Here is an 18,007-nt window from a genome sequence, read left to right as displayed (position 1 = left end):
CTTCTGTCCAATTAGTTTTTTTACATTTTTCTTTGATTTTCTCCTTAACTCTACAATTAAGTATAAATTATTATTTTTATTTTGGATTTCACTTTCTATTTACTATATTTTTCCTGTCCTTCCTCTATTCTTCAATCAAGGACATTTGTTAATTGCCCACAATATGCTCATGCATATTTATATGTCTACACCTCCCTATCCCTTTATTGTCCCTAGAGCAGTTTGCCCAATAGAAATATAATTTGAGTCACATATATAAAAAGAAACTGCTAATTTCATTCAGTATATCTCAAATTACATCATTTTAATACATAAAATGATTAAGGAAATACATTACATTCTCTTTTTAATACTAAGTCTTTGAAACCTGGTATGTATTTTATACTTTTAAGCACAGATCAACTGGGACTTCAAAGATATGACCATAAAGTTGGGCTTCAGGAAGCACATTTATCCTGTTGCAATTTTTAGTTTAAATTGATTAAAGTTAAGTAAAATTAAAAGCTGAGTTCCTCATTTGTACTAGCCATATTCTTCATGTGCTGGATAGCCACAAGGGGCTAGTGGCCACCTTATTGAACAAGCAGGCCTAATGTGTTTTTTTTTTTTTTTAATTTATTTTTATTTTTATTTTGCAGTACTGGAATTGAACCCAGGGCCTATACATATGCTAGGCAAGCACTCTTCCACTGAGCTACAGCCCCCATTTTTATTTTGATAAAGGGGTCTAGCTAAGTTGTCAGGCTGGCCTTGAACTTGAGATCCTCGACCCTCAGCCTCCAGAGTAGCTGGGACTATAGGCATATGCCACAGTGCCCAGGTGGACCTGAGGTTTTATATGGGGGCGTTTTTTAATTCTACAGCTTTAGAAGATACTGGGCTCATTGTAATGAGTTTGATTGCTCATCTAATTGAGGAATCTGTTTTCTCTGTGAGTTTTAAAGAAGTCAGGGTGAAAAAAAAATGATCATTAAAAAAAACAATTTGAGGTTTTCCAAGCAAAGATAAAATTTAGGGCAAGAATGAGGCTGGGGCTGTAAGTAAAGGAAATATGGAAGAGGGAAGAGTTGTGGTGCCCATCCCAAGTCAAACACTATTTGAATATAAAGAAATTCTAGAGAAGTCAAACAACCAGAAAGATGTAAAATATTTCAGAATAGTGAGAGAGAAAAGGGATGAATTAAAACTGGACTTGTCTTTTAGAAGAGAAAGAAGATTATTACTTACATAAAGTGTGTGTATGTGTATATATGTATATATATATATATGTGTGTGAATATTTTCTTTATTTGATGATACTGGGAATTGAATCCAGGAATGCTCTACCACTGTGCTACATCCCCAGTCTTTTTATATTTTTAGTTTTCATTAGGTTGCTCAGGCTGGCTTTGAACTTGGGATCCTCTTGCCTCAATCCCCTGAGTCACTAGGAATACAGGGATGTGCCACTGTGCCCATCTAATAATGTATTTTTTTTTTAATTTTCTTTTTTTTTCTTTTATTTTTTTCATCTTTCATACATTTGATTCAAGTGAGTTATGCACTTCCATTTTTACCCCAAATACAAATTGCAGAATCACATCAGTTACACATTCACAATGTTTACATAATGCCATATTAGTGACTGTTGTATTCTGCTGCCTTTCCTATCCCCTACTATCCCCCCTCCCCTCCCCTCCCATCTTCCCTCTCTACCTCATCTGTTGTTGTTCAGTTCTTTCCCTTCCCACCCCCCTTTCCCCTCACAACCTAAATAATGTATTTTTAAAAAATATTTTTAGTTGTGGATGGACCTTAATTTTATCTATTTATTTTTTATGTGGTGCTGCTGATTGAACCCAGTGCCTCACACATGCCTGGCTCTACCACTCAGCTACACCTCCAGCTCCTAATAATGTACTCTTATAGAGCTTTTCCCTTAAGGAATATGGATGTCATATAAATGGTTATTCGATTGCACAAGGAACCTTGGCAAATTATTAAAATTAAAACTCCAAATGTCACCACATTAAAAAATAGAGACAGTGCTTTTCTCATGCACCCTCTTCACACTAACTGCAACATCTCACGTAGCTATTATGTTTATATCTATAGTGGGTTTGCATTGCTCTTATATAGACCAGACTCAATTGAAGGCAATATAAATTGCTTTATCAACTGATAATGATACTTGGCTTTCAGTTACTTGTATAAACAGGGGGGCAAGAAATAAAGTCAACGACAGTGGACAGACAGACTGGCCCTGTGCTGAAAGGAATCCTGAGGCCCAAGCACAAATAGTGTTTAAGTGCTTCAGATATTTGTGGGAACAGTGGGGCTGACACTCCCAGTACTAACCTTTCTGTGCCAGGTGGAGGAAACTGGGGCAAGTCCCTGCTACTTCCAATCCTGCTACCAATCTTTTTTTTTTTTTTTTTTTAGTTGTAGTTGGCCACAATACCTTTATTTCACTTATTTATTTTTATGTGGTGCTGAGGATCAAACCCAGGGTCTCGCACATTCGAGGCAAGCGCTCTACCGCTGAGCCACAACCCCAGCCCTACCAATTTTTTTTTAACTGAAAAAAAAATCTCAAAGATTGGTTACAGCAAATTCTAGCTTGCTTATCTGTTGCTAAAGTTTTGAAGAATCTTCTTTCTATCTTCCCGCTTTGGTAGTGGAGGTAAAGTTTTCTGATCATAAGAGCCCAGGGTCTCCAGAGATGAATTCTAAAAATTCCATTTTATTGGCTCAGAATTAGGGGAAACCCTGATTATAATTGTGGTTATTAATAATTTCAAATCAGCAGACATTTATTAGGTACCCACTATGTGGTATATTAGGAAAAGCATTCCAAATTCAACAAGTACTGACATGTACTTACCACATGTTTAGTACTGTGCTAGGTGGTGGAGTAATAATAACCACATTCATAACAACAACCAAAACAAAAACAAAGACTTAGTTAGGTGCTTAGATGGTGATAGGGACTGTATAAGCAATTTAGTATATTTATTATTTCTATCTTACGCAGTAGACTGAGGCACGGGGGGTTAAATAACCTACCCATGTCATAAAACTAGGACACAGTTTTCTCATTTTACCTAGAGGTGAAACAACTTTCCACAGATCTCACACCAAGAGGTGGAGCCAGGCAATCTAACCAAGAGCCCCAAACTTAAGCTTTAAATAAGTTTGGAATTGAATCCTACCCTCTCCATGACTTTGGGAGACTTTGGGAGACTCACGTAACCTCTCAGAGTCCTAGTTCGCTTACCTGTAAATGAAGGTAATGAGACCTCCTCCTTTCAGAACTTCATGAGGATGCTGAATAATACATGTGAAGTGACCAGCCTGGTGCTTGGTAGACACTGTCGTCACTAAGGATCCATCAGTCCCAGTGCATTATCACTCCAGATGTTAAAACACTGAAGTGCTTCCATGCCTGTTGGCAGAACTTCTTTCCCCAGCCCTTTGAATGCTCCTGTTCCTGCCTTCCAGTCCCTTCTGCAGGAACCCTCCACGATCCCTGGCACTGTACCCTGCTTTGAGGGTTAGTACCCAACTGTGCCATATTTTCACTGTCTCCTGGTGGCAGATGTGAGACAGGCTCCTGCCTTTGATGAGTGTGTGGTCCAGAAGGGCCCCTGGGAAGAACAGGAGAAAGTGGCGAGGGCAGTGATGGGTAGTGGGACAGCTGAGTTCGTGTGGTGAGAAAGGGGTCACTAAGGCAAGAGTGGGTCAATAACCTGCTTCCCAGAGCGAGTGTGTGTATGTGTGTGTGTGTGTGTGTGTTGGGGGTGATGGGGGTGGGGGGAGTCCCTGTTCATCACTAAAGTTCTTTTTGTCTCTTGGTTTTTTCATTCTTACTTCCTCCAACTAGTTCAAGCCTCATGACACTTTGCCTAAATGCTCAGAAGAGCTTTCAAATTTCAGCATTCTGAGTACCAATTGTTCTAGAATCCATTCTGTGTTCTTTCGCTCAACAACCTTCAGTAGGTCCCTGTAGCCCTAACTCCTCCCTGAGTTATCAACAATCCACATCAGCGTCCCCACCACACCTGCAAAATGAGATATTCCCTGCAAAATGAGGTAGATGTTCCCTGCACCAGATCCTTGTCCACTGCTTAAAACTTGTGGAACCTCCCTCAGGGGTTTCCAACACCCTCCTCAAATATACTTTCTTTGATAAAACTTTCCCTCATCTGTGTTTCTTCCTTTTTTGTTCTCCTCTCCCATCTCAAGTTCATGCATAGGATAACATGTTATAATAAGTAATATATATATTGATCACTTACTACATGTCAGCTGCCATTCTAAGAGTTTTGAATGTGTTACCTTGTTTGTTCTTCACAAAAACTCTTAAGAGGTAAGTGTTTGTGTTCAAGCAAGGCTGGAACAAATCTCCAAAACAGCACACAGCAAGAAAAAGGCAGAGCTGAGATTCCAACCCAGGAAGCTGGTGTTCTTAAGCATTGTTTTTATAGGGAATCAAACCTAAAGAAAGAAAACAACAAAAGAAAAAAAAATTCTCATGTGTTATGGTTTGGATCTTGAATGCCCCCGAAAAGCTCGTTTTAATTAATGCAAGAATGATCAGAGGTGTAACCTCATTAGCAGATTCATCTATTTGATAGCTTAATGAATGGTCTACTGGGTGGTAACTGTATGTAGGTGGGGTGTGGCTGGAGGAAGTAGGTCACTGGGGGTGTGCCCTCCGACTACATCTTGTCCTTGGTTCCTCTCCACCTCCTGGCTGCTGTGAGCTCACAGCTTTCCTCCACCAGGCCCTTTTGCCATGACATTCTGCCTCACCTCAGGCCTAGAGCATCAGAGTTGGCCAACCATGGACTAAGACCTCTAAACTGTGAGACCCAAATAAACTTTTCCTCTTCTAATTCGCTCTTGTTTAGGTATTTGGGGCACAGAGATGAACAGCTGACTAGCACATCATGTTATTGCTCAACATATGCTGCCAGGTTTTGTAATAATTCTTATGATTATTTATCTCCTTCTTTATGTGGACTGAAAATTCCTAGAGCAAAGGAACTCTAGGTCTCATGGTCTGTGTTTCAGTTACCAGCAATAAACTGTGGGCAAAAATAAGATTACTGGTGGGGCTTGGTGGCACAAACCTACAATGCCAGCCACTTGGGAAGCTGAGCCAAGAAGATTGAAAGTTAAGAGATCATCCTCGGCAACTTAGCCAGACCCTATCTCAAAAAAAAAAAAAAAAAAAAAAAGTGACATTATGGAGGCATCAAGTCCTCTGGAAGCATACTGATTGTGAACTGGCCGTGTTAAAGTCCACCTTTCATTAGTATTTCTCCTAAAGAAACTTGGTCAAATCCTGATGCAGGACCGGGCCAATTGTTTGTATTCCAACAAAGTTATTTTTATTCAGATTGTAGCTGAGAGTTGTCATTTGTCTTCTGCATATTAAGGTAGACATATAAGAGACATCTCAGACATATTAGATTTGAAGAAACTCAAAGGTCCTCAGGTTATTTACACAGACTCATAAGGCAGGTCTGTGATGGAGCTTAGGTGGGTCTACCTCGGACTGACTCTTCACCTTCCCAGTTCAGGACCCTGTTATAACTCTGTGGTGATTTTAACCTTATGCCATGGACTTGTAAGAATCGGTAGATGGAGTCTCCTGCAATTCCAGCGACCCAGTGGCTGAGGCAGGAGGATCCCAAGTTCAAGGCCAGTCTCAACAACTCTGAGACCCTCAGCAACTTTGTGAGACCCTGTTTCAAAATAAAGAGAACTGGGAATGCAGCTCTGTTGATAAAGTACCCCTGGGTCTAATCCCCAGGACCTAAAAAGTAAAAATAAAAAATAAATCAGTAGACAGATTTTTGTTGACTGGCCAAAAAATTCTAGAACACCCTTCCTCCACATAAATAAAAATATGACATCATTATGGGAACCCAGAGCTTCTCTATTTGTATTTTTAGAACTTGCTAGATTTTCCCAAGGGCAGATTAGTCAGTTCTTGCGTCGAAGAAAAAATCGCTGTGGAGAAATGTGTAACATCTTCCATTTAACTGGCAACTGGGTTTGTTCTACATTCTAGGGAACAAGTGACAGATGCTGACTTTAGTGGAGAACCAATAACTTTGGACCTCGACAGAATTCCTTGATAAGAGGCCAGAAAGTTGAGAACTTCTAGAATCCCCCTTTTCTTTGAGGTTAGAATCATTAGCTCCTAAGAGTGTGTGACTCCAGTGAGCAAGGGGCTCTTCCACAAATACCTGCCAAATGCCCTGTGTAACACGCTTCTATCTCCTGCCGTGTATTGCCATCATCTCCATTTTTGTCAGAGTGGCCTTGGTTTATGGGGTGTACAACTGGAAATGGTGGCAAGGCGGGGAGGGCACCGTTGACCTGGGAAGGATCAGGACTTTATGGTAGAGCAAAGTCCACCACCATACTCAGATGAAAGTTCAAAGGTTCCATTCGCTTTGGTTCTGGCAAGCCAGCACACAACCCAGAATCTTTAACTACAAACACCACTGCGAGCCCCCACGCCCCAGCACCGCCGTCGATTCCAGGCCCCACCGGCACTGCTCGGTGGCCGCCAGCCGTCGCCCCCTTTAAGAGCCTGCTCCGCGGGACTAACGTTCGAACCGGCCCTGACGCTCCTCCTCCGCCTCCGATTGGCAGCGCGCGGCGCACGAGGGCGCGCAGGCCAGCCCAGAACGGTTGGCGGCGCTTCGTGATTGGCGTTCGCGGAGTCTATATAAACCGCGGGGCGGCCCGGCAGTCTCAGTTTAGCGACCGGACCCGAAACTAGGTGGTGGTTAGATGAGGATAGAGTTAGACAGCAGCGCGCGTCCCCGGAGTGGTTTCTCTTTGGAGCCCTAAATTATCGAGGCTGTACCCCTGGGGCGGGCTTGTTTACGCTTCCCGACCCTCTCCCAGCTTCTGAACCTGAGCCGGGGCTCACCCTCGACCCCTCGGTGTCCGCCCAGTGCAGGGGAGGCAGGATGGAGTTCAAGCTGGAGGCTCACCGCATCGTCAGCATCTCCCTGGGCAAGATCTACAACTCGCGGGTCCAGCGCGGCGGCATCAAGCTGCACAAGAACCTCCTGGTCTCGCTGGTGCTGCGCAGCGCCCGCCAGGTCTACTTGAGTGACCCGTGTCCCGGCTTCTACCTGGCCGGTTCCACCGAGACCCCAGTGCCGCCGCCGCAGCAGCCCGGGGAGCCGGCGGCCGGGCCCCCTGCCGGCTGGGGGGAGCCACCTCCGCCCACCGCCCTTGCCGCCTGGCGGGAGACCCAGCCGCAGCCAGAGCGCCCAGCCATCCCAGACGCGCCGCGGGCGGGAGACGCGGAACCAGCGGGAGCGGTGGCCGGAGCTGGGGACGCTCCTCCGGGCCGAGAGGCGGACGCAACGGAGGCTACCTGGGGCCGCGTGGCAGCGGCCGGGGGAGTCTCGGACTTTCTCCCGGAGAGGCTGTGCGCTGCGCGACGCCCCTGCGGCTGCCCCGCAGGAGGGGAGGACCAGCCGGGCGCGTCCCCCGGCGCCGACTGCTGCTGCGCGCGGCGGCCCGTCGAGGAGGAGCCCCCCGCGCCGCCTGCGGTGTGCCCCAGGAAGCGCGGCGCGGCGGGGGCAGGCGGCAGCCACGCGGGCTGCCCGGCGCCGGACTCGACCCCGCTGAAGAAGCCGCGCCGGAACTTGGAGGAGCAGCCGAGCGCGGGCGAGCAGGACGGCGAGGAGGAGATGGAGACCGGGAACGTGGCTAACCTCATTAGCATCTTCGGTTCCAGCTTCTCGGGACTCTTGCGGAAAAGCCCCGGGGGCGGCCGGGAGAAAGAAGAGGCAGAGGAGAGCGGTGCGGAAGCCGCCGAGCCCGGGCAGATCTGCTGCGATAAGCCGGTGCTGAGAGACATTAACCCTTGGAGCACAGCCATCGTGGCCTTCTGAGCCCCGGCCCCGCGCGGGGTGAGGTTGAACCGCGGCGTCCCCAAAGCGAGCGCCGGGCCGCTCCGGGCCGCGGGGACGCCCCAGGGACCGCAGGCGCTGAGCGCGTTGGGGAGACTGCTGCTGCCGGGCAGCGCGCAGTGTCCCCGGCTGGGCAGCCGGGCTGTGCCGACACTCCCAAGTCTCATCCTGAGACCTGGAGTTGGAGGCTTATTGGAAGAGGACGATCGTTAATTTTTGTGTATGTGTATGTCCGTGTGTCTGTAAGTTTGTCTTGTTGAATTAAGACTTGTTTTGTCCTTCTGGAATGCACCACCCCTTCCCCGGGGGGCAGACAGGGACTTTCCTCTGCCGGCAGCACAGAGAAGGAAGCGGCTGCGAGGCTCGGGGCCGGGGAGTTCCCCACTCGTTCTCCGGGGAGGGAGGGACTTTACACACACCCCTCTCACGAAAGCTAGGACCACACCAGGGCCAGGAGTGGCGTTTCCTCCCAGGATTTCCTCAGACTAGAGGGACTTGGTCTGGAGCGGAGACGTGTAGTACTTCTCTTCCTCCCCACCATTCTCCAGCACAGAAGAAACGATTATACCCTGTGATCCCTCTGGGAAAGGGGACTATTAAGGGACCTTTGCTTCCCCACAGGGGGAGAAAGCTTGACGAACTTCACGAAAGAGTTCAAGCTTGGAAATATGGAGTTTATAAAGAAGAGATATATTTTTAAAAGCTCTAGCTCAGAACTACTACACAGTGCTTTTAAAAAGTGTTTAATGAAACAAAGTTTACAGACAAAAGCCCTAAGTGGAAAGACCTTATGGTTTTGTAGATATGGTGACTCCAGTCTTTGTTGTATAAAGGTTGGGGGAGCTGATAAGGTTTTTGTACAGTATTTTCTCCTTCGTTGTATTGATTTTTGTATAAAAAAAAAAAATGTAACTTTACGTGTCTAACACGTATTAAATATTTTGAAGCAACTTCACTGCCTCCTTTTCTAATCACCTGCCTGGGTTTTGTGGTAAGCTAAGGCCTGGGCTAGAAAATTTAAGGTGTGGTTCCTCACTATCAGTCATTCACAGACTGTGAGGACATTGTTTACTGACTTCACTGAGTATCAAAAGGGACAACCTTAAGGTTTTACGCCTCAACATCCTAGGACTGCTATTAGATACCAGCATCAGTGACAGCCAGTGGCTTGAAACCTGCCACTACAGCTGCCTTTTCTCAAGTTAATTTAGGTCAATTTGATTTTCTACAGCCCAATCTGACAGGGTCTAATATTAAGTAAGTGCTAACTTTTGAAGCCCTTCCTAACCACGTTCCATAAAAATTCTTCTAGTTTCCTGTTGCTAATGCCATGGGTCATCTTTTAGCTTTGTGTTGAAAGGGGAAAAGTTAGTAGCTTTCTCTAAAAGCCCATTAGAACCTCACAAAAGGCTAATGAGGCTGACTTGTCCAAATGGCCAGATCCATCTCAGCATTCCACTAGATGCCAGGATGGAAATTCTTTTTTTTTTTTTTTTTCCTCTTCCCTTTTTCTGGTATAGCCATAGAAAGTAAATGAATTGGTGAAAGTGAAATTGAAATTACATGTGTCAAACCAGAAAAGGAAGGAGACCAAGGAAGACTAGGTAAATTCTCATTTAGCAAAACTTGATTTGCTTTTGTCACCTAGACAATGACATCAGCATTTGGATCATGATCAACACTGAAGTGATGACAGCCAAGTCATTTTACTAAGATTACTACTTTTAAGGGAACTTTGTGTCTAAAGCAAAATGTTCAATATCTGAAAGGTATTCAGTAATCTCAGAAGCTAACCATTTAGTGAGTGATGTTTTAAAACGTGGTTCCCAGAACTTTAAAAGATGGTATTGGTTTTTAAATAAAGGTTTTGATCTTTAAGCAAAGAGAGCATATATGGATGATGCTTTGACTTTAGCTTAAGTCCCAATTATAAGAATGTCTATCATAACTGAGTAGGCTATCCCTTTGATATTTCTGCAAATCTTATTAGTGGTTCCTTAAGCATAGGGGAACTTTTACATTATGCTCCATCAGTATGCACAGAATAAAAATTGTCTAATTAGAGTTTTGTTAAATTGACTTGTTTTTCTTCCAGAGATTAGCTACTTAAGTTCTGTAATAGCCACCCAAGATCAATTGAATGCTTACTGCTTAAACTGAAGTTGTCAGATATTTCCTGTTGCTAGAAAGTAATTATTATGCTTGAACAGCTATCTCTGTATTTTTATATTTGAAAGGGGGTAACATTTGGTGTGTTAAAGAGAGCTGTATGTTTTGGATGAGTCTAAAGTTCCTGTTGATCCTTGGTATCACATTAAGATGAACCATGGGACCATGTGTCTGCTTAATTTAGAGAATGCAAATTGGCATATTTGATAGGGGAATAAATCTGTGCAGGAAATTTGAAAAAAAAATCTTTTTGTTGCAGAAGCAGTATAGTATAATGGTTAGAGCGTGGGCTCTGGAGCCTGGCTGCCTAGATTTTTGTATTTCAGCTCCAAAACCTTGGACAAGTTGCTCCATCTCTGTGCCTCAGTTTTTTCAAATGTGAAATTGAAATGATTGTACCTTCCTCATAGGGTTGTGAAAATTAATGAGTTAATGGTCTGAGAAAAGGACCTCATACATAGTAAGCACTCAATTGTTAATGTAAAAGTGAATTCAGTGTAGGAAAGGAGGGGAAGGGAAGATCTATTTTTAAATTCTATCCAGTGCTAGGTTCTTTAATTCTGTTTTGCTCTGGACACTTGGCAGTCATGAACCTTTGTTCTAGCAGCATAATTTTGTTGCTATGTATGTCTCAGACCAACCCTGTGACTCCTGGATTGTATCAAACAACTCTATTTGCAGGGAGGAGTAAGCAGGAATGAAAACTCCCAAGGAGCAAAGTTCTTGTTGACATACAAATGTGGATGAGTAAAGAAAAAAATAGCTCAGCTATTTTTTTAGCCTGAATTTCTTGGGCATAGAATGTTTCATAAGCCACGCTTACTGATAGGCCTTGGAAAAGTGCCTTCCTGATGTCAGGACTAAATTGGATGCAGTGTGACTAGAAACAAAGCCACAAGTTGTTTTGTTTTTGTTTTGTTTTTTTTAGTGGGGTTTTTTTGTTTGTTTTGCTTTTTCTTTGTTCGTTTATTATTTTATTAGAGCTTTATAGTTATATATGGTAGTTGGGTTCATCCGACAAAAAAAAGTCATAGTTTTAACATCCATTTTTGGATCACTCTGGGAATACCTGGTCTCTTGATCAAATGAACCATAGCTCTGGTCTGGAAAAAAAAATTATTTTGTGGTTCTGGACATCAAACACAAGACCTTACAAATGTTAGGCAAGCTCTCTATCCCTGAACTACTTCTTCAGCCTGAGGGAAAATTATTTTTTTGGACTGCTACATAAAAGCCAGATGTTTAATGTGCTTTTGACAAGTATTCAAGATCATATTAGTAGGAAATAAAGGTGATAGATTTTAGTATTTCTCAACCATGTGGCTTTAAACCTGTCTTCCATTTCAGAAATCATCAATTGTATTTGGGAAAAAGAACTTTTTAAGTATTGAAAGCTTGAACTGCCCATCCAAAGCGACTGGGTCTTCTCTGTGGCACCTAATAACCCTGCCATTCCCCCTGTCCATCAATGATTCGATCTGGGGAGGAGAGGTGGGAGGCAGGGGGTCATTGAACAACTTCTGCAGTTGATACTGAGAATGAAGTTAATGATGACAAAACAGCTCCCTGGTAGCATTGGGCTAATCTAAGTCTCTTCAACTCACTGGGCATGACAACCTGGCTTAGAGCCTGTAAGACCAAGTCTAAAGGCTGATACTGTGACATGGAGTTTGATGGACCTTTATTTCCTACACTTTTTTTTTTTTTTAAGCAGAGTTAGTTCAGTTCACTGAATAACCAAAGGATTTCTGATCTCTTGCCCTAAATATTTTATTCTTGTCCTGTTTGTGAATTTTTTATTCACCTAGGCTCCCTTTTATCCCAGCAGTTCCTGAAAGAAGATGGCAATGAAAAGAAATGCTGATCCAACCTTCCCGTGACTCTGAAAGAAACCCTTACCATGAGGTGCAGTGCTCTGGTGGGGAGCGAGGTCGGCTTCCCAGGATTTCTGGCACTCTTTCCAGTAATGAGCAGTTTGTCTCTCAGCCTTTGAACCATTGTTCACATTTAAAATTCTACCCAGTGCAAAGTCTTAGGAGGAAAAAAAAAAAAAAAAAAAAGGAGCAGAGTTGATGTTAGGAATTGCTGCAATCTAAACTCATGCCCTTAAGAGTTTTTCAGTAACAATTCTTGAGGGTATCATGAAGAATGAATATGAAAGAAAAGAAAGTGTAAAATACTGCTATTGAATGCCTCCTTCCTGATCCAAACAGACCCTCTGAACGCCAGCCACCACCACCACCCTCCCCCAGTGGGGATGAAGTTTTTAAACATAAAATCTCTGTAGAAATTTCTCTCTCCCAGAGGAATATAGCCCAGAGCGACTTTGCTGGACTTCAGCCTGGGGTTTGTCTCAAGCCTTTGGAATCCTGCAGGCAGGGAGGCAGAAGCCTCCAGGGACTGCATTCTTGAACTGGCCTTTCCCTCTCCCCTACCCTGCAGTTTCACAGCAGCCTCCACTGCTGGATACTGCTCACTTATGGGCAGGTGAGAAAGATAATTAGCTACCAGCTTTTGGAAACTGCAGGAAGAAAAGCTGGTTGCTACCACTGCCACTGAGCATCTCCAGCAGGTGACTGTGTTGGGGGACTGACAGTGTATGCCTATGATGCTTGTTGGCAAATCTACTTAGTTTTATATAATGAAGTGTTCTGGGACCTGGTCATAAGAAGCCCCTAGGCCTGTGATAAGCCATATCCCTAAGGAAGAGGACGGAGGTGAGAATCAGTTGCCTCTTTCCCACCCACTTAGCACCAAGTCAGCCCCTGCCCAAGCCCTCTGCTTTTTCCCTATGAACTGGGCCTCTGCCAGGTTTCCCCAGCCTGTCATTCCACCAGATGCCAAGGCAAGGCTTCTTTCCATTTTTCTAGAAACTCATGTGTTCCTACTGCTTATTCTTCAACCCATTCTACCTCTTAAGCCTTGAGGCAGGGCAGCAGCTGGTAAACAAAAACAACAAAAATCCTGTTCCCTCTGCCAGTCTTGTTCCTTCTGCTCAGAGCACAGAAGTCTGAGGTACAGAGTTTCCTGAGCAGCTCTCCACACTCCATTCCCTTCCTAAACCCATCAGAGTGTCTCTCCGAGTTGATCCTCGAGTCCTTGCTATTTCTAGTATCCCCTAGCCTTTGTAGAATAGGTGTTCCATCTGTACTCTGGCTGATTTGTCTTTCCATTTCTGTCTGGAGCTTTCTGTTTGTTTGGGGGCAGTACTGGGGATTAATCCTAGGGCCCAGCACATGCGAGGCAAGTGCTTTACTCCTGAGCTATATAACTGGCACTTATTTATTTTTCTTTCTCACTAAAGTATCCATGCCAGCTTTGAACTTGCAATCCTTCTGCCTCAGCCTTCTGACTGGCTGGGATTGCAGGTGTTCTCTGGGTTGGGCCTAAGTTTCCTTTCCACCTTCTGAGGATACTTCATTGCTTGCCTGGGGGAGAGTCTGATTGTAAGGGAAAGATCTATAGTTGGGCATAGGACAGCCCCTGAAAAGGAGTGAAGATTAAGGTTTTCCTGACCATGAGACTTGCAGAGTCTCCAGATACTCTGGACCTCAGAGATCAAGCCACATCTGTGGTAGCTTCAAGTCATCCTCTCCCTGTGCCTCGTCAGACCCCCAATTCCATGATAATGGGGCGGGCAGGGGAGGATACATACTGGAAACATGAGCAGCAGCTGGAAGCTGGCTTGGCTGGTGGCCAGATGCAGGAAGGGAGAGGCAAAGCCAGGGGAGCCCGAATGTGGGCTACACAGTATTTCTGCTCCTCCTTTCTTCACAGAACTGTATGTCCCGCTTTCTAGAACAGATAATGAATCACAGAACCACTCAAATGGAGAAATCCAAAAGTGCCTCTTTGCCTTCCTGCTCTAGCCTTTGATTAACAGAGACTTACTCCAATGAGTTACTAGAAGTGGGAGAAGGGAGCAGCTCTTTGACATTGCACAACAGAGATGACCAACAGGAGGTGAGCTGAGGGCTGAGCGGGTGGGGGAGGTCATCAGAAGGACCTGCCACTGTGGCAAGTGCTCCAGGTCAGCCCTGGGCCGAGTGCACGGAAGGGAGGACACCCCACCCACTGTTTTCTCCCCAGATTTTCTTAAGCTGTATCTCTCATTTTCTTCAGGCAATTTCCAAGTTTTATTTTTGGTTTGGAAAGGGGTGAAAGTGCCTTGGCATCTGCATTTATCAGCTCGCACTCTCTCCCTCTCGCTCTCCCCCCCTCCCTGTGTGACCTACTTTAGAGACTAGAGTGGCTTTTATTTTTATGGCCATGGGAGAAATTACTAAAAGCAAAGACTCCGTTTCAGAAGCTGAAGTTGAGGTACACGGGACGCTCTGCTGGGGTGGTTATTGCTCTATAATTTCTGTCGCTTTCTCCCCGCACCCTACTCTGTCTTCAAAATGTCTTTTAAAAGGCGCTCCTCGTCAGCACCACTGAGAGCAGCTGTAAAGATGTGGTGTGGGGGCGATTCTGGCATGGGGGCCGGCCCAGCTGTCTGCCTCCCAACCTTCCAGTCACTTCAGTGTCAGGCTCTGGCCTCCTAGCACAGAGCTTAGGGCTCCTTAGGGCTCCTGAATGCCCTCATGAGAGGAGTCAGGGAGTCTCCTACTCCTCACAGCAAGAGTACATGAGGTCCAGAGCCTGAGGGTGGACCACCTAGAGGAGGCCTTCAGAGTCACCCCCCACCTGCTTCCTTGAGACCCCTCTGAGCAAGGAGCTGTGAACTCAAATCTGAATATGTGGCTCATCACCTGGAAAGTCACTCATCTTACTTGGTTTATTTATTTTCTCTTTTCTTTTTTTTTCCCCCAAGTATTTACTTGCCTCACAATTGTGATTAGAAGATAAAGTGTTGGTAAAGCAAAGCTTAAAAATAAACTGTAAACAACTCGTCCCTGGGTCCCATTAATTATTTACAGGCACACTCAGAAGGAACTCATTAATGGAAAATACAAAGATCCAGAGGACAGAATCCTGGCCCTCAAGGCGATTATATTCCAGAGGAGATGCAAAAACAAGACAGAAACCCCCAGAAAATCTGATGGTAGATGAAATGGAGTCGAGTCCCCTGCCTCTCAAAGTATGGTACATCACTATCTGGGAGCTTATCGGAAATACAGAATCTCAGGCCCTACTCCAGACAAGATCTCTGGATGATTGGTATATACATTAAAGTTTAGAGAGAAGATATTTCCACCTATCTCAGGATCAAGTGTGAATGTCTCAGCTTTAGGTCACTGGAGGCCTAAGTCTCTCTTGACATTCCTTTTCTGTCGGCTTCTGGGCCTTTCCATATGTTCCACTGATGAGTTCAGCTGTGAGAATAAATATCCCTCCAGGGGAGAGAGAGGGCAGGAAGCTGAGACCTAGTGAGAGGGAGACCAGGTTGGGGCTGGAGTAGGAACAGTGTGTGGGAAGGCAGGAGTCCAGCCAGGTCATTGCCAAGGGACTTAGACAGCTGAAAAGTCAAGGAAACCGAGAACAAAATGTCACTGAGCAAGGAAAGAAGGGTGTGGAGGCTCTAACTATACCCCCTTCCCCAAGAAATCTGGTGTGAAGAGAATCAAGATGACAGCTAGAAAGGCTCTTGGGTCAGTTGAAAGGGCCTGCACACATCTTAAGACAGACTCAATGGGTGCAGGAACAGCGATAATGAGGGCGAATGGGGTTTGAATATATATATCTCAACTCCTAAGTATGTGACTCTTATCAGGAGAAATATACACTTTCTTTTCCTCCTTCTGTCAAATAAAAGGAGACCAGAGACACTAATAAATTACTCCAGGGACCTTGTTAGTTTCAGCAGCCTGCAATCTCTTCCTCACTCCCAGCCCACAAAGACCCTCGCAGCTTAAACTCCAACATAGCAGTTGGCAAGGTAACAAACTGCTAGAGGATCCTGGAGAATAAAAGGATCACTCCCTGAAACCCTAGTGCTGCCACTCACTCATCTTAAGATGGAGATTTCTGATGCTTCATCCCTTTTACATATTAGGAGTTTGAAACATATTGGATTGCAGGCATGTGCTATAAGGATAGCAGGATCTGGTGTTCTTGTAAGCAAAAAAAAAAAAAAACACAAAAAACACGTGTGCATGTGTGTGTGCACACACACTTGTAGTCCGTGCTCATTTGGAAAGCCAGTTATGAATGAGCACGGTTTCCTGGATTAAAAAAAAAAAAAAATTCTCTTCTTTCCCTTCCCACCAAGTCTGACCTCATCTGTCTTTTTCAGTGTTATGGAGGATTAATCTGAGGCTGAAAACAGGTTGAGACACGTCCAACAAAGAGGCTCCGGATACAGAGAGTAGAAGGAGAGCAGCCAAGCAGTTTTAGGTCTCTTAAGGCAAATGGAGAGAGGATAAGGAGATGGAAGTAGGAGTAGGAGAGAGCGGGTGGACCGAGGGGGAAGACAAGAGAGACAGATGTCTGTGAGGACTTAAAGAGAAACAGAAGACTAAAATAAACTCAGAGTCAGAAAACAGGAAGAATGTGAGAAGCAGCAAAAGGTACTGGACTGAGAACTGCAGAGTATTTGATAAAACACAACCCAGTCCAGATGGAGAAACAGCATTACCCCCAGCAACGTCCCATGGGAGAAAATGCAGAAGAATTAATACACTACTGGCTTGGGATGATTTCATGTTCAACTATGACAGTGATTTATAAACCAACATCATTAGTGGGCCTTTGTCACACTTTTCTAAAAGGATATGGTGAGGCCCTAACTTGCTGGTCTTTGCATGCCTAGACCATCCAGACACAAAACTCAGCCCAGAGCTCCAAATTCCTCCAGTCTGTTTGCTTTCGGTTCTAATTAGCCGAAGCTATTTCTGAAAACAAACAGATCATCTCTCTCCATGTTCCCTAGCAGGCCTTTCCATATTCCCATCTGCACCAGGGCCTTCTCCTGACCATGGTCTGGTCCTCCGGCTTTCACTCTGCAGCACCAGAGCTGCACATCTTGGCTTCACCTCTCCCCTCCCCCACAGCCCTCTTGCCAACACATCCCAAATTCTTGTTAAACTTGCAGCATTGCCTAGCTCATTTCCATTCTGCTCTCCAGCTTTCACTGTTATTGTCTTTGTTCTTGAGTCATGCTTGAGTCTCTTCTCCCCTTTACCCCTCCTCTCCTCTGCCCCAGCCCTACCTTATAAAGTAATAGGTCACTCATCTGACAGTACAGTTTTGGTTTTGTTATCAGTTTCTGACTCAAAAGCCTCTAATGGGGCTGGGGGTGTAGCTCAATGACATAGCACTTGCCTAGCATGCATGAGGCCCTGGATTCGATCTCTAATGATTTCCCATATTCTGCCTGCCTAGTCAAGGTTTCATTCAACCATCCTTTGTCTACTGTGTTCTAAGCACTGGGTACAAGGGTAAGTAAGAAACTTGATGTCTAGAAAGTAAAGGCATGGGAAACCAATCTAACCAGGGTTAATACCATGGTGATATAGGAATATTGACAAGGGGTATTTAACCCAGAGAGGTTACTAGGGTCCTAAGATAAGGAGACTGTTTCTAGACTGAGTTCCATTTGGAGTTAGTCAAGTTTGGAATCTGGGGGAAATCGTTCCAGATGGATGGAGCTGCTTGTGCAAAAACCCTGAGGCCAAAGAGTGAGTAGTAACTAGATATCTCAAACAACATCCACTTTATGGAATGGGGCATGGCCCTAGAATGAAGAGGGGCAGACTACATAAGGCTAGGCATGCTGTGCTGAGGTGTTTGGCTTTATCTTTAAAGATGTGGGATGGTTGGGGGGCACAGCTCAGTGTAGCTGTAGCTGAAGGCCCTGTGTTCTATCTCCAGGACTAGAAAAAAATGTGGGAGAGCCAAGGAAAGCTTTTAAGAAATGGTGGGATCCAATCAGATTTGAATTTAGATTTATCACTGGCTGAAGTACA

General features: G+C 44.9%; 1 protein-coding gene across 1 annotated transcript; it reads left to right on the top strand.

Moving 5' to 3' along the window:
• Positions 1-6,771: 6,771 nt before the first annotated feature.
• Ier5 (immediate early response 5) lies at positions 6,772-9,428 on the top strand. Its single transcript, XM_076831542.2, has one exon. The coding sequence runs from the start codon at positions 6,975-6,977 to the stop codon at positions 7,911-7,913; it is 939 nt and encodes a 312-aa protein (XP_076687657.2). The 5' UTR covers positions 6,772-6,974; the 3' UTR covers positions 7,914-9,428.
• The last annotated feature ends 8,579 nt before the right edge of the window (positions 9,429-18,007 follow it).

The sequence above is a fragment of the Callospermophilus lateralis genome, chromosome 13 (assembly GCF_048772815.1).
Source record: "Callospermophilus lateralis isolate mCalLat2 chromosome 13, mCalLat2.hap1, whole genome shotgun sequence".
Taxonomy (NCBI): Eukaryota; Metazoa; Chordata; class Mammalia; order Rodentia; family Sciuridae; genus Callospermophilus; species Callospermophilus lateralis.
This window is presented reverse-complemented; position numbering and strand designations above follow the sequence as displayed.

Bases quoted from the DNA above. Each gene is read 5' to 3' on its own strand.
- Ier5 (XM_076831542.2), top strand. From the start codon at position 6,975: ATGGAGTTCAAGCTGGAGGCTCACCGCATCGTCAGCATCTCCCTGGGC.